At 42.6% G+C, this 15503-nt stretch overlaps 1 protein-coding gene across 1 annotated transcript in view; it reads right to left on the bottom strand.

Moving 5' to 3' along the window:
- Window positions 1-15503, bottom strand: part of CFAP54 (cilia and flagella associated protein 54) — a 216676-nt gene that overhangs the window by 91968 nt on the left and 109205 nt on the right. Inside the window, exons 33-39 of the mRNA XM_084646844.1 lie at window positions 13120-13244; window positions 10883-11113; window positions 10268-10410; window positions 9144-9325; window positions 6382-6609; window positions 5193-5416; window positions 4961-5096 (exon numbers count right to left, since the gene is read on the bottom strand). Of these exons, the coding sequence (XP_084502970.1) occupies window positions 4961-5096; window positions 5193-5416; window positions 6382-6609; window positions 9144-9325; window positions 10268-10410; window positions 10883-11113; window positions 13120-13244 (1269 nt within the window). The remainder of the gene's footprint in view (window positions 1-4960; window positions 5097-5192; window positions 5417-6381; window positions 6610-9143; window positions 9326-10267; window positions 10411-10882; window positions 11114-13119; window positions 13245-15503) is intronic.

The raw sequence follows: 15503 nt of genomic DNA on the forward strand, positions 1-15503 counted from the left end.
GCGGCGATGGTGAGACCTGGGGAAGGTGCGCACCCAGCTTTGCTGCCGCGACTACACCCAGGGCACCAGCCAACGGAGAAATGCGGCGATAGAGCAGTTGGAACCGGAGGTCTTAGAGCTGGAGAGGCGTCTGGCCACCAAGCCCGAAGACTCACTCCTCTGCGGAGCGTGCCGGGAGAAGTGGGAGGAGCTCCGGGCCCTCGAGGACCGCGTGGCGCCAGCCCATCGTGTGCCCCGTCGGGGGTCCGCACCCTGCCTGCCCATCTCAGTGGGCCACGGGGCTGTACCAAGGGCCCCGTCAGGAGATGACCAGGAGACAGTAACCCCACACCCCCATGCACTGTGAGAGGAGTTGTGGGAGTTTTTAGAAGACGTCCATGGCTCCCGCAACAAGGTACAGCTTGCTTTCCAGCGTTGGGGGGACTTCTATCAGATGCTCCGGGCCACAAGGGCCCTTATGGGGAAGGGTAAAAGGAATGGGAAGCAGGCCACCGCAGCCTACCAGCGGATCTGCGGCTTCCGTGACTCGTTGCTCACCTACGGGGTAGGTCACGGTTTGCTGCGTGGCCCAATGGGGGCCGCGAGCGTCCCTGCTGGCGAGGATCCCCCACAGCTCTCCTCATGGCAATGCTCATTTTCTCAACACTGAACACCAGGGGCTGTAAGATGGGTCTCCACAGGTCCCAGGTGCTCTCCTTCCTTCGGGAGGGAGGGTACTCTGTGGTTTTCCTGCAGGAGACCCATATGGATCCGGCCACCAAAGACAGCTGGCAGCTGAACTGCGGGGACAGGGTCTACTTTAGCCATCTCACAGTTCGTACGGCTGGAGTGGCGACCTTGTTCTCCCCCGACCCACGGCCCGAGGTGCTGGGGGTCATCAAGGCTGTGCCGGGCCGCCTATTGCACCTCCGGGTCCGTATGGAGGGGCTTGTGGTCAACCTCATTGACGTCTATGCCCCGACATCAGGCCCAGAGTGGCTGCAATTCTATCAGCAGGCGTCCGCCTTCCTCGGAACCTTGGATCCTCATGAGTGCCTGGTCCTGGGTGGGGACTTTAACACCACACTCAAGCAGCGGGACCACTTGGGGGACCAAGCAATGCCCAGCCGCCACGGACGTCCTCCAGGAGATAGTCGAACACCACTCCCTGGTGGACGTCTGGCGCGACCTCCACCCAGATGACATTTCCACGTTCACCTTTGTCCGGATGGAGACCCATCGGTCGCGCCACGCCCAGTTGGACCGCATCATTTATCACGCTTCCACCTTTCACGAGCCCACTCGGCCAGCATCTGGCCGGCCCCATTTTCTGACCATCATTTAGCCACCATGACAGCCTCCCTCCGCGTGGAGAGGCCAGGGCCGGCCTATTGGCATTTCAACAACAGCTTGTTAGAGGATGTGAGCTTTGTGACATCCTTCTGGGAGTTCTGGCTGACCTGGCGAGGGCAGCGGCGTGCCTTTCGCTCGGCACGGCGGTGGTGGACCTGGGGAAGGTGCGCGCCCAGCTCTTCTGCTGTGACCACATGTGGGGTGCCAGCCGACGGAGAGTTGCCGCAATAGAGCAGTTGGAACAGGAGGTCTTAGAGTTGGAGAGGCGTCTGGATGCCAGCCCTGAGGATCTGCCCCCTGTGGAGCGTGCCGGGAGAAGCGGGAGGAGCTCCGGGCCATCGAGGACCATTGGGCCTGGGGCGCCTTTGTTCGATCCCGCATCCGCCTCCTTCGGGAGATGGATTGTGGCTCCTGCTTCTTCTACGCCCTGGAGAAAAAGAGGGGGGCCAAGAAACACGTCACCTGTCTTCTGGCAGAAGACGGCGCCCCCCTCACAGATCCAGTGGAGATGTGCGGGAGGACGAGAGCCTTCTACGCAAGCCTTTTCTCCCCGGATCTGACTGATCCTAATGCTTGCAGAGTGCTCTGGGAAGAGCTACTTACGGTCAGTGTGGGCGACCGAGACCGGCTAGAGCTGCCTCTCACTCTGGCCGAGTTCTCGGAAGCCCTCCGTCGCATGCCCATCAATAAATCTCCGGGCATGGACAGGCTGACCGTGGAGTTCTACCGCGTGTTCTGGGACGTCCTCGGCCCAGACCTAGTCACTGTCTGGGCTGAGTCTTTGCAGAGCGGGATCCTCCTGCTTTCGTGCAGGCGAGCCATGCTCGCCTTATTGCTGAAGGGGGACCTCTGCGATTTACGAAATTGGTGTCCCATCTCGCTCCTCAGCACGGACTACAAAGTCGTAGCAAAAGCCATCTTGCTGCAGCTAGGGTCCATGCTGGCGGACATGGTCCACCCAGACCAGACCTACACCATCCCGGGCCGCAGCATCTTTGACAACCTATATCTGGTCTGGGACCTTTTGGAATTCGGGTGTATGGATGGTCTGTTGTTCTCCCTCCTGTCCTTGAATCAGGAGAAGGCATTCGACAGGGTAAATCATGGGGATCTCCAAAGCACTCTGCGGGTGTTTGGCTTCGGACCCCAGTTTGTGGGTTTTCTCCGGGTGCTGTATGCTTCCGCAGAGTGTCTGGTCAGGCTCAACTCGACCCTGACCGAACCAGTCATCTTCAGGCGAGGAGTATGGCAGGGGTGCCCCCTCTTGGGCCAGCTGTACGCTCTGGTGGTCGAGCCCTTCCTCTGTCTCCTCCGCAGGAGGTTGACAGGGTTGGTGCTGCAGGAGCCGGAGCTGCAGCTGGTTCTGTTAGCGTATGCTGATGATGTGCTCCTCGTGGTCCAGGATCCAGGCAACTTGGCGCAGGTGGAGGCTTGCCAGGCCATCTATTTGGCAGCCTTCTCCGCCCGGGTCAACTGGGTCAAGAGCTCTGGCCTGGTGGTCGGGGACGGCTGGCACGCAAGCTCCCTCCCACTCGCGCTTCAGGCCATCCGGTGGAGCGCAGGTCCGCTGCTCTATCTCGGCATTTATCTTTCTGCTGCGCATCCCTCTCCACCGGAGAACTGGCACAATTTAGAGGGCAGGGTGATAGAGCGGCTCTGGAAATGGACAGGACTACTCCGGTGCCTCTCCCTTCGAGGGAGAGCACTGGTGCTTAATCAACTAGTCCTGTCCATGGTCTGGTACTGGCTCAACACCCTGGTACCACCCCAGGTTTCCTGGCCAACCTCCAGACATCGATTCTGGAGTTCTTTTGGTCAGGACTGCACTGGGTCCCTGCAGGGGTTCTCCATCTACCGCGGAGGAGGGAGGGCAGGGCCTGAAGTGTCTGCATGCTCAGGTCCATGTCTTCCGCCTCCAGGCCCTGCAGAGGCTCCTTTATGGTGCAGGTAGTCTGGCGTGGAGCATACTGGCGCACGCCTTCCTGCGCCGCTTCCGAGGGCTCCAATACGACCGGCAGCTCCTTTATCTTCATCCGAGAGGTCTTCCGCGAGACCTCTCTGGACTGCCTGTCTTCTACTAGGACCTCCTCTGGACCTGGAAACGGCTTTCAACGACCAGGTCCGTGGCGGCCACCGAGGGGGCAGATCTCCTCGCGGAGCCCCTGCTACACAACCCCCAGCTTCACGTGCAGGTGGCGGAGTCTCCCTCGGTGCGCCAGAGGTTGGTCCTGGCAGAAGAGTCGGAGACCTCCTGGATTACGACCGGGGAGACTGGCTGGATCCCCTGACGCTCGCTCAGCACATGGGGCTCTCCAGACCTCGTACTCCCCGGCGCATACTTCAGGACGTGAGGGCTGCTTTGCTGCCCATTGCTCGGGTTTACCTTGACCAGGTCCTGCATGAGGGCATGCCCTGCCCACCCTCCACCCCAGGCCCGCTGGACCTTTCCATCGGGCTCCTGCCCCGTGGACCCAACCGACCCCCACCCCCAGCCCTTCACCGTGAGCCAGCTGCACGAGCTGCAGCCAGTCTGCTTCCAGACCGCACCAAGGAAACATCTATACATGCTCGTGCTCCATACCCTTCATGCCCTCACTCTCGTGTCCTGCCCCGATACAAAATGGCTGGACCTTCTGCCACCTTTGGAGGGTGAGGAGCCCCGGTGGGCCAGCATATATTCCACCTTGACCCTGAGGCCTGTCAGGGATATCAGTTGGCGGCTCCTTCACAGAGCCATGACCATGGGCGTGTACTTAGCGCGGTTCACCCCATCCCAGACACCAGCCCCTTTTGCGGCTTGAGGGAAACCCTGGCACACATATATTTGGAGTGTGCCAGGCTGCAGCCCCTATTCTGGCTCCTCAAAAATATTTTATTATGCTTTTGGTTGCACTTTTCCCCTCATCTTCTTATTTATACACTCCCTATCCGCGGCCCCACAAAGTCATGGGATCTCCTGGTCAAACTCCTCCTGGCCCTAGCTAAAATGGCCATCTATAAAACCAGAGTGAGGAGGTTGGCCAGTGGAGTCTCCTGTGACTGTGGGGCCTATTTCTGATCAGTCCATTCACGTATCTGCACAGAGTTCCTCTGGGCGGCGTCCGCTGACTCCTTTGAGGAGATGTTTCCTATTATCTGACCTGCTATGTGAGTGGAGGCTGCATTTATGCTGGTCTCCTTCTGCCACCTCATGCCCATTTGGTTGGGAGAGAGGGAAGCCTTGCTCTGCCCTCTCTGTAAGGCTCCTGGCCCCAGCCCCTTAAAGAAACAGCAATGGGATTTCCTCCTGTATAAGTCTGACTCCTGGGACAGCTTCCTCTCTCCCAATATTCTCCAGGTCCTGGTATCTATAATCAGACCTTTCAGAGTCTTAAAGGGTCACACTAGATGGACTGATCATTAAGCAGTACTGCCATTAAGGGGCAGAGTACCCTGTCACATATGCATAATATGGTATAGTTGCATAAACTTTGATCTGTATTGTTCATTAATATAAGCTTAAAGATTCCTGTTTGACAACATTATGAGAAATCTTATTGATCTGTTAAAAACACAATAAATTAAAACATTTTTCAGGATTTAGTTCACAGTGAGATTCAGTACCTAAATAAATAAATAAATAGATCACCTTGTCTGCATTATCACCCAGGTATTTTATGAAATGAGGCTGAGGACTATCTGGGCCTCCAAATTGCTGTATTCTCTCCAGAAGTTGTCTCTGTGCATATATCAGCAGTGGAGTCACTTGTTCTGCATATCTCTCACTGGAAAAGGCCAAGTAATATTACAAATCAAAATTACTTATATTTAAATGAATAATCTAGCTTTTTCCTTTCCATACGCCCTTAAGTGTTACTTACTGTGTAATTGTGTTAAAATGCATGGCTATATGTACCAGTGCTTCCCATTTCTTCATTTGGTATAAGAGCTCTATAGTTCTCAGTACCAGACCACATATCCATCTCAAATCAACCACATTGATATCATCAAGAAGGCAGCAAAAAGTAAGATTAGAACCACCGTCCTCATCAGCAATTCCTCCTACACAACTTGGAACACAGAAATCTCCTTCAGGATCAAAAATCTATAAATGGAACATAATATATTATAATGAGCAGTTTCAAAAGTTAATGCAACTAATTGTATTGCAATGAACAACCACAGAGTTAATGTAACTCTTTCTAGATTGCTTTTCTTTTTGCCCATTTCCTTTTGTTCGCCATATAGACTTTCCAACCCCCTCCCCATCCCTTGGCCATTGGGCTCAGTTTTGTTTTCATCAACGGTTTGTAAGGCACTTCACATACTTTGTAACGGGCACTAGAGCCAGTTGGGAAGTTTCTGAAAAACATTTTATTTGTCAGAAAATGCCAATTTATTGAAACCAAAACTGTTCACAATCAGTTTCCCATTTTAAAGATTTTTGATGAAAAAGTTTCAAAATTGTCAAAAAGTTACATTTTTTGGTTTTCATTTTAAATTTTTATTTTCAAATTTCATTCCAATTTTTATTTCGAAATTTAAGTTAATTTATAGTAAAAAATAAAATTTAAGAAGTTGAAATCAAAACAAAGTGTTTCAAAATTTTCTAAATAGAATATTTAGATTGACCCAATCCAAAACAAATTTCAGATTTTTGGTTTGCAAAATTTTCAAGATTTTGACTTTGCATCCTGATTTGAGCTGGGAAATTTTTCAAAATTTTGAACATTCTCATGGGAAAGGAAAACCATTTCCTGCCCAGTTCTCGTGGGCACCATAGAAACTGAAAGATAAAAGGAAAAGGTATCTGTAAAATTGAGGCAGACAGTAATAATAGATGGCTTCAGTTTCTAACATCTCTTGGAAAGCAAGTTTTTAGAAGGTAAGTTATAGTTCTACAAGTTAAGAAATACTTTTCTTCTGTATAGGCTGTATTATGGGCAGTAGTTTGAAGTTACCAAAATCAATGAAAGAAAATAATTCCTCCGATTCTTTTCTGCATTTTTCCACACCATTCAAAGAACTAACTACAATGGACATAATATATGAATAAAAATATATGTTTACCTTAAGAGAATTACTAGTTTGTAGTTCAATTATCATATCAAGGATCATATCTGATGCCAAATAGAATGGCAACCAGATAGTGCTGATAAGAAAATTTCTGGTAATAGGAAATAATCCTTGAAGAGAATGTGAATGCTTGGCAATTGACTGCACTTCTTGACTATAGTTCCAAAGCTCTCGGCAGGTATTTTGAAGCAATGTCCAGTGACCACCACGATGAGCGAGAACCTATATATAATTTTTTCAAAATGTTATATTTTCAAAGTATAGCTCTGAACAAAGATTCATTCCTCTACCTCAAAACTTATATAGAAATAATCCTTTAAAATTATGAAGATTTCCTCAAATTACTCACCCTCAGTAAGAACTTACTTAATACATTTTAAAAAATGATAATCATAGAAGTGTAGGACTGGAAGGGACCTCGAGAGGTTATTTAGTACAGTCCCCTGCATTCAAGGCAGGACGATGTAATACCTAGACCATTCTTGAGAGATGTTATTTTTAAAAACCTCCAATGATGGAAATTCCACAACCTCCCTAGGCAATTTGTTCCAGGGCTTAACTACCATGACAGTTAAGAAGTTTTTCCTAATGTCCAACTAAACCTCCCTTTCTGCAATGTAAGTCCATTGCTTCTTGTCCTATCCTCAGAGGTTAATGAGAACAATTTTTCACCCCCCTTCCTGTAACAACCTTTTAAGTACTTGAAAACTATTAAGTCCCCCTTCAGACTTCTCTTCTCCAAACTAAATAAATCCAATTTTTTCAATCTCTCCTCATAGGTCATGTTTTATAGACCTTCAATCATTTTTGTTGCTGTCTTCTGGACTTTCTACAATTTGTCCACATCCTTCCGTAACTGTGGCACCTAGAACTGGTCACAATACTCCAGCTGAGGTCTTATCAGCAATACAATTTAGAAAATTGTACAGCACCTTCCATTCCAGGTTCTTAATCTACTTTGCAAAAAAAAAATCAATACATTTAGCCTCACAATGTAATAATACATAAGGGAAATAAGTCACATTGCCAGTGATGGAGAATCTACCATGACCCTTGGCAGGAGTGATGAAAAAAATGCTTCCTATTATAAAATTCAAAAGTACACATTTATAACATTTTAGCAATGTCAGACACAGTGGGCTGAATTCTGCCCTAGCAAACTCACTGAAATCAGCAATATCAATGGGGTTTGTTATGTTTACATTTGTCCACTCAGAGGGCTTGTCTACATGGGGACTCTCAGGAATATTAAGACAAACCAATTAAAGCTGTGTAATGTGCATAAGTCAAAACACACTAAAACTTAAGTATGGATGCTTTCATTCAGAGGAAAAGTGGCCTTACTCTGCTGTAGCTTTATCCACCTAGAATTATTTTTATGTGCATTGGCTTCATAGCTTTAGTTGATTTCTCTTAACTTTCCTGAGTATCCCTGTGTAGACAAGCATCTAATTTCATATAGGCAAACAGAAACTAGAAGGTAATGATTTCATCACTGTCAAAGGATTTGATCCTCCTCCCAGTGATGTTTATTACAAAACTTACATTGACTTCAGCTGTAGTAGGACTGAGTTCAAAGTGGGATAGATTGAACCAATGACAGAAATTCTTTATCTGCCAGGACTTTAGTTTTGTGTTTCTCTTTCAAGAGTTGATGCATTCCAAGTAAGAACTTTTTACACAGCTACAAAAATAATTTTTTACTATTTTTTTACACTTAGTTTTGGAGAGTCAACCCAGCACCATGAAAGTGAGCTGGGATTCTATTTTGCCACAGGCAGCAGAATGAACAACTAAATTCCACTTGCAAATATGTTTCAGTCTTTATTTTTTGAGATGTCAGATTCAGAAAGAACATGCCTTGAACTTTCTGATAACTGATTCAATTTGCAGGGCGGACAAAGGAAATAAAATTATAAAATGAGTAAATCTTTGATAAGGTAATCACATATGGAAAGCCCACAATGCCACTTTCAGAATATAACCCCATTTTCAGGAGGAGGGTTTAATCTGTGCATTTCTATCTTTCAGTATTTACAGATAGATAATACCATAGGCAGATATTTTTCAGGTGAACATCAAAGGTTTTATTAAGTATTGTTACAGATGTTTTAGATGTTTGTTACATTATCAAATGTTGCTGCAGAAAAAATAAATCCTCATGAATTCAAGACTTGGCAAATAAAGAAAGAAACAAATTGAAAAAATACTATATTTTAAAATGTACCCATACTTACAGTGCTAGATCTACACATATTCTACTAACGATACAGGCTCTTAAACATTTTTTTTAAATGTTTGAAAAAGCTTTGTATGTTAATAATATTCAGAGCCGTCACTTTTTTTTTAAAGTGAAAGTTTAGGTGAGCTGGGAGGAAGAGAGGGGGTCCCAAAAGAGCTACAATTAAAATAGTTTTTAAAACACCAAGATTGATCACTTATTCACCATGGCCCTCAACTCTTCTAACAAAAGATATAAACAAATAAACTATATAAACAAATAAGACTGGCAATACTTTAAGGAAGGACTTAGAAAATATGGTAAGGAAAAATTATGAAGAAAGTGAAAGATGCAGTAGTTTGTCAAGTATGATAAAGTGTGTATATATATGATATACATTGTTTGAATATTTTCCTCAGGATGAAAAATCACTAGTTTTCTCCCATTTAAAAGTTTTTTGAAGTAGTGTAGTATTTAAAAAAAACTAAATAATATAAAACAGTAGCAAATATCTTAATTCAAAAGTGCACGTTACCACTGCTCTTCTTAAATGCAGAAAGGTTTTTGTGAAATGCTCTAACAGAATGGCATTAGACGTAAGCCGTTCATGTTCTCTGGCGGAAAGAGTAATGGATAACTCTGTATCATTTGTCATTTGAGATCGAGGAGTATCTGCTTCACTAAATTTAATGATGTGCTCAGAAGATTTATCAGAATCTTAAAATGAAAAGATAATTGGTTAAAACGAAGTTAACATTCTCAAAAAACATAACAAAAATCACATCACTAGATTTAAGATTTTAAAGCTGCACTTAAATATTCAAAAGTCAGGAAATGCCAAAGCTAACATTATAATTTATAATTATTTTATAAACAATTATTTTTATAAATAAGTTATATTTATAATATCATAATATATTTTTAGTGAATTGGAGGTCAAAGTAGTGATGGGAAAAATTGGTTGAACCAAAATAGTGTGCCTAATATTTTGTCCATCCTCCAAACCAAACCAGAACCTCTTTTCTATCAAGCAGTCTTCCTCCCTGAAGCCATACAGTTTTTTTTTTGCCATTCAGCAAGCTCCCCAAAATCCCTCTGGTGGCAAAGCCCTCGTTGGAGGGAAAGTGGTGGGGGGAATGAATCACACTCTCTTTTTGTGACAATGCTTGTTGTGGGTAAAAATTACTTAGCTCTGTAATGAGACAAGGTGAGTGATGGAATATCTTTAATGGGACCAACTTCTGTTGCTGAAAGAGACCAGCTTACAGAGAGATCTTTTGAGACCTGCTCTTTTTCAGGTACCTTTCCAACTCCTTAAGAAGAGCTCTGTGAAAGCTCAAAAGCTTATCTCCTTTTGTAGTATGTGTGGGGAAGGAAAACACAAGAGGAGACCTTTGGGATCCAGGAAAGCCTGGGGACCCTTTCCAATCTTCCCCAAATGGAGGTATAAATGACTTGCCCAAGGTCACAAAATGAACCAGTGATGGAGCTGGGAGTAGAATTAGGGATCTCCTGATTCCCAGTCCTAATCTAACCTTGCTATCTCCATACAGTATTTTGTCTATAAGAGGTGTTTCATGATTCTGACAATGTTAAATAAGGTATTGGAGAAAGCTAGGTTAAATAGATTTAGTCTGTTCACATATTCATAACAGTTACCAGTTATTTTTCTGGTACTTCCTGATTGTGTTCTTTTAATCAGCAAGTGACTCAGTGCTCCTATGTTGTCATCTGTTCCTCCTCTCACAACTATGATGCCAGAATTATTTAATGAGAGTATTTCAGGGTCCAGAACATCATAACTGGAGGGGGAAAAGAAATAAAACAATAATTTAAAAATCTAGATACTGTATTAAGGAAGACTTCCAAACACATTCATAATATTCATTCCACCATCACTGAATTTTGATTATTCTTCAAGTACTTTTATAAGTCTTAAATAATGAATTATGGTCAGAAGTTTTAAAGTCTGAAAAAAATAAGACAAAAAGAATGTTCTATTGCACAATTCCAAAACTTTCAATAGACTCAGAAATAGCACTTTCCTGGCTTAACAAAACAAAAATATTATAATAATCACCCTAACAATACAGGGTCACTGTTGTACAATGTAAGATTTGCTTTACCCTTGTGCATAGGGGCTATAAAAATTTTCATGCAACCCATGAAGGGAGCTAGTCATATGACCAAATTGACCAATGGGATTTTAATTAAAAATGTAAGTGTTAGCATTAATAACACATTCCGTGTTTTAAATATTACAGTACATCATACCTGTTCAAATGTTGTAAACTGCAAACTCCGATATTATATTGCTCTTCCAGCCTCTTCTTAAACAAATTGAAGTGAGTAATTGCCATATAAACGTTCATCTGAGACCTCCAGGGCATCTCCTCAAGACATACTTGATGAAACTTTTTTCGTTTTAAGTAATTACTAACCATTGGGTTCAGCAGTACCACCAGGGTGTGAAAAGCTATTTTTTCTAGGTCATCTTGCTGTTTCCTAAACAAAAACATGTTAACAATTTTGTACATTAGCAGAACAAATATTGTGCCTTCCAAAGTTATAATGAAGGAAAAATGATAGTACACAACTGAATAATCCCATTATACATCAACAGACTTCTATACATCTTCAGCAGTGATTTTACTAAACCAGGACAAGGTGTATTTTTCTTTTTCAAATATATTTAAGTTTAGAGATATTCTACAACATGCAGGTCAAATCGTCCTACTCTCTCTTTTGTTACTGATTTCCAAAGGAGTGTTCTCTGAATAACGATGGAAGAATTTGGCTCTGTGTTGTTTATTACAAAACTTACATTGAGTTCAGCTGTAGTAGGACTGTTGTTTAAATACGTCATTGCAGCAAGTACTATATAAAATGGGAAACTAGAAGGTACTTTATAGCCTTTATATCTGATAAAACAATATTTAGCCTTCTATTGCCACTTGTTGAATCCACCACACCAAAAAAAAAAATCACAACTAGATCATGAGTTTCTACAGCAGTTTCAAAATACAAGGCTGAAACTCACTGCAGGTATTCTCATCAATGGGCTGTGGAAGTAATAAAAAGGAAACTAATTGTTTATTTAGTATTCATGCACTAATATTTGCAGAAACTTTTTTAAAACTACAGAAGATATATGCTGGAATGAGATTTTTCGCAAGCCATATTTCCTTGACTGATTTTGCATCTGAAATCCACAACTGACCCAATACATTGCATCTGCACAGGCAGCCACCATTACCAGAAGTTGAAGGTCTTTGGAGCCCAACACTTGTTGGGCTTGAAACATTAGAAGAACCAAGAATCTAATCTTCTGAAATTGGTCCTAGAGTAGGAAATCTTCTAAATTTCCACATGAATGATCTACTAGGATTGATTAAGAGAGCTCTTACTCCAACTGATCATGTTTGTTTATTTATTTAGATATTTTTATATAAAAATCTCATTACTAGAAGAATAGGGCAGGTTGTTTCCCTTTCCAAGGGAGCTTTTTACAGTAGGCTGTTCAAATAGTAATTGACTTGAATGTCCCATTTCTTAATTTGAAGATGATATTACCAGTAGTTTGATAAATATTCTGGGAGCTGATTGACATTCCAAAAGGCATTGATATGATCTGGAAGTATCTACCATCCACTGAAAAACAGAGGAACCATTGATGTCAGTATCTTATTGGGACATGGAGGAAGGACATCCAGGATACCATGAAGTCTATGTGGTCCTCTAGTGATACCTCCTGGTCAGACATACTAAGGTTTACATTCGTCTTACTGATTCATGAATTCATATGTTTTAAGGCCAGAAAGAGCCATTAGATCCTGTATATCACCGGCCATTACATTTCACACAGTTACCTCTGTATGGCGCCCAATAACATATGTGACTAAAATATTCCTCCCAGAAAGGCATCCATTTTTTATTTGAAGACATCAAGAGATGGAAAATCCACCACTTCCCTTCCAGCGGGGTTGATCACCCTCACTGTTAAAAATTTGTAGTTTATTTCTAATCTGAATTTGTCTGGCTTCAGCTTCCAGCCTTTGGTTGTTATTCCTTTGTCCTCTAGATTAATGAGCCCTTTAATGCTCAGTATTTTCTCTCAGTGAAGGTACTCCGTGAAGGGTCTTTTCAATTGTGGTAAGCCCATTCGATTGATCTAACTCAATTGACAAATACAACCCTCTCGCCCATCAAAACAGGGCCTTAGAGAGCTTTTACTAGATGTTTTCTGAAAACTATGACACAGCTGAAAGGATCCTGAATTAGATTTGTCATGAGACAGATTTTGTGACCATGGTTTGAAGCACATGCCAGAATGTTTCACAGAGGAGGGTGATCTATGAACCTGCTGTTATAATCAATCCCTCCTGGAGTTCATTCCCTTTAGCATAAATTTAGAAATGAAGCAGACATCATTACAAAGTAAATTTCCAATAACATTAATTCTACTTTTATGTAGTGAGTATAAATAGTGAATTCGAACCCTGTAAATTTACCTTTGTGCTTCTGGAGATTTCCCCAGACTTGGGTGTCTCAGGAAATATTGTCTAAGACTCTCTTTTCCTTTAAAGGGGGACATTACTTCTTTTCTTGGTTTCTTCAAAGTTGATGCCGCTAGGGGCTTAGAAAAATATTTGCTATGTCACAAACTAATTAAATATTTCATATCTAGCTCTTTAGGCACATTAATTGCATCTACATCACTATTTGCATCCAAAATGTGTCATAGTTCACTTCTGTATAAATGTAAATGGAAAAATAAAAGAAAATATGACAGGTTTCAGAGTAACAGCCGTGTTAGTCTGTATTTGCAAAAAGAAAAGCACCTTAGAGACTAACCAATTTATTTGAGCATAAGCTTTCGTGAGCTACAGCTCACTTCATCGGATGCATACTGTGGAAAGTGTAGAAGATCTTATTATATACACACAAAAAGCATGAAAAAATACCTCCTCCCACCCCACAGGACAGGCCTAACAAAGAAAATAACAGAACGCCACTAGCCGTCACCTTCAGCCCCCAACTAAAACCCCTCCAACGCATTATTAAGGATCTACAACCTATCCTGAAGGATGACCCAACACTCTCACAAATCTTGGGAAAGAGGCCAGTCCTTGCCTATAGACAGCCCCCCAACCTGAAGCAAATACTCACCAGCAACCACATAGCACACAACAGAACCACTAACCCAGGAACCTATCTTTGCAACAAAGCCCGTTGCCAACTGTGCCCACATATCTATTCAGGGGACACCATCACAGGGCCTAATAACATCAGCCACACTATCAGAGGCTCGTTCACCTGCACATCCACCAATGTGATATATGCCATCATGTGCCAGCAATGCCCCTCTGCCATGTACATTGGTGAAACTGGACAGTCTCTATGTAAAAGAGTAAATGGACACAAATCAGATGTCAAGAACTATAACATTCATAAACCAGTTGGAGAACACTTCAATCTCTCTGGTCACGCGATTACAGACATGAAAGTCACTATTTTACAACAAAAAAACTTCAAATCCAGACTCCAGCGAGAAACTGCTGAATTGGAATTCATTTGCAAATTGGATACAATTAACTTAGGCTTGAATAGAGACCGGGAGTGACTTAGTCATTATGCAAGGTAACCTATTTCCCCTTGTTTTTTCCTACCCCCCCCCCCCCGCCCTCAGACGTTCTTGTTAAACCCTGGATTTGTGCTGGAAATGGCCCACCTTGATTATCATACACAATGTAAGGAGAGTGGTCACTTTGGATAAGCTATTACCAGCAGGAGAGTGAGTTTGTGTGTGTGTGGGAAAAGGGGGGGGGGGTGAGAAAACCTGGATTTGTGCTGGAAATGGCCCACCTTGATTATCATACACATTGTAAGGAGAGTGATCACTTTAGATAAGCTATTACCAGCAGGAGAGTGGGGTGGGAGGACGTATTTTTCATGCTTTTTGTGTGTATATAATAAAAGAAAATATGGAATTTCAGAACTATTTGTCAAAATATGCCATTGAAGGAAATATTATGCATCCCAGAAGGTTATCCCAGGAAACTCTTTTTGCAGAAAGAGAGAATACTCCAGATGTTTCAAATTGGGATACTGGTCAGGATCGAGAATAATCTATTTCACTTATCAATGTTTTTCAACTCTGTATCATCACAGTTCTTTTCCTGTCACTTTAAAAGACAAGTTCTGATACTGCAAAATCTCTGGCTTTATTTCCATATATTATAAACTGTAGTGAATGAAAACAGAACTACACCGAAAACTTCTATTAGCTGGATTCAAAGAAACTGTACTGGGATAAAAAATTTCTAAAGAATCAATCACATAAATCACTAATAAAGATGCCAGGAGATACTAATTATGCAACAGAAGCAGGAATTTTAGGAGTTGTATGAAAGCTATCAAATGAGAAATTTTGTTACCCTTTACAAATTCCAAGAAGATAATCATATTAGAGACTTTTGTTTTTAATTTTTATACATATTAGTACTTGGACACTTCTTTAAAATCTCCTTACAGAAATATTTCACAAATTGCTTGAAAAAATGCAGGATAAAGACTTTAATTTTGTTTTAATATATTTCTTTTCTTTTTTTTTTAAGTAATTCCCTGGCAATCTTACACATCTCATGGACTGATCATTACCTCTTGATTTTTGTGAAGGGACACATCTCTCTCAGCAGTGCCAGTAATCTGTTTCAGTTATCTCCCCTCAGAATCTAATGGAACCCAAGCATGTCCACAAGGCTCCAAGGGAGAACATTGTTCTGCCAATAGACTATTCTATCGATAGTTTGATAAAACTGTATAACTCTCTTTTTCAACTATCAATAAAGTGGCCCTTGGTAGTCCTTTTCTCCAGCTCCATCCTTACATGTCA

This window comes from Lepidochelys olivacea (assembly GCF_965140295.1).
Source record: "Lepidochelys olivacea isolate rLepOli2 genome assembly, chromosome: 1".
In the NCBI taxonomy this organism is placed as follows: domain Eukaryota; kingdom Metazoa; phylum Chordata; order Testudines; family Cheloniidae; genus Lepidochelys; species Lepidochelys olivacea.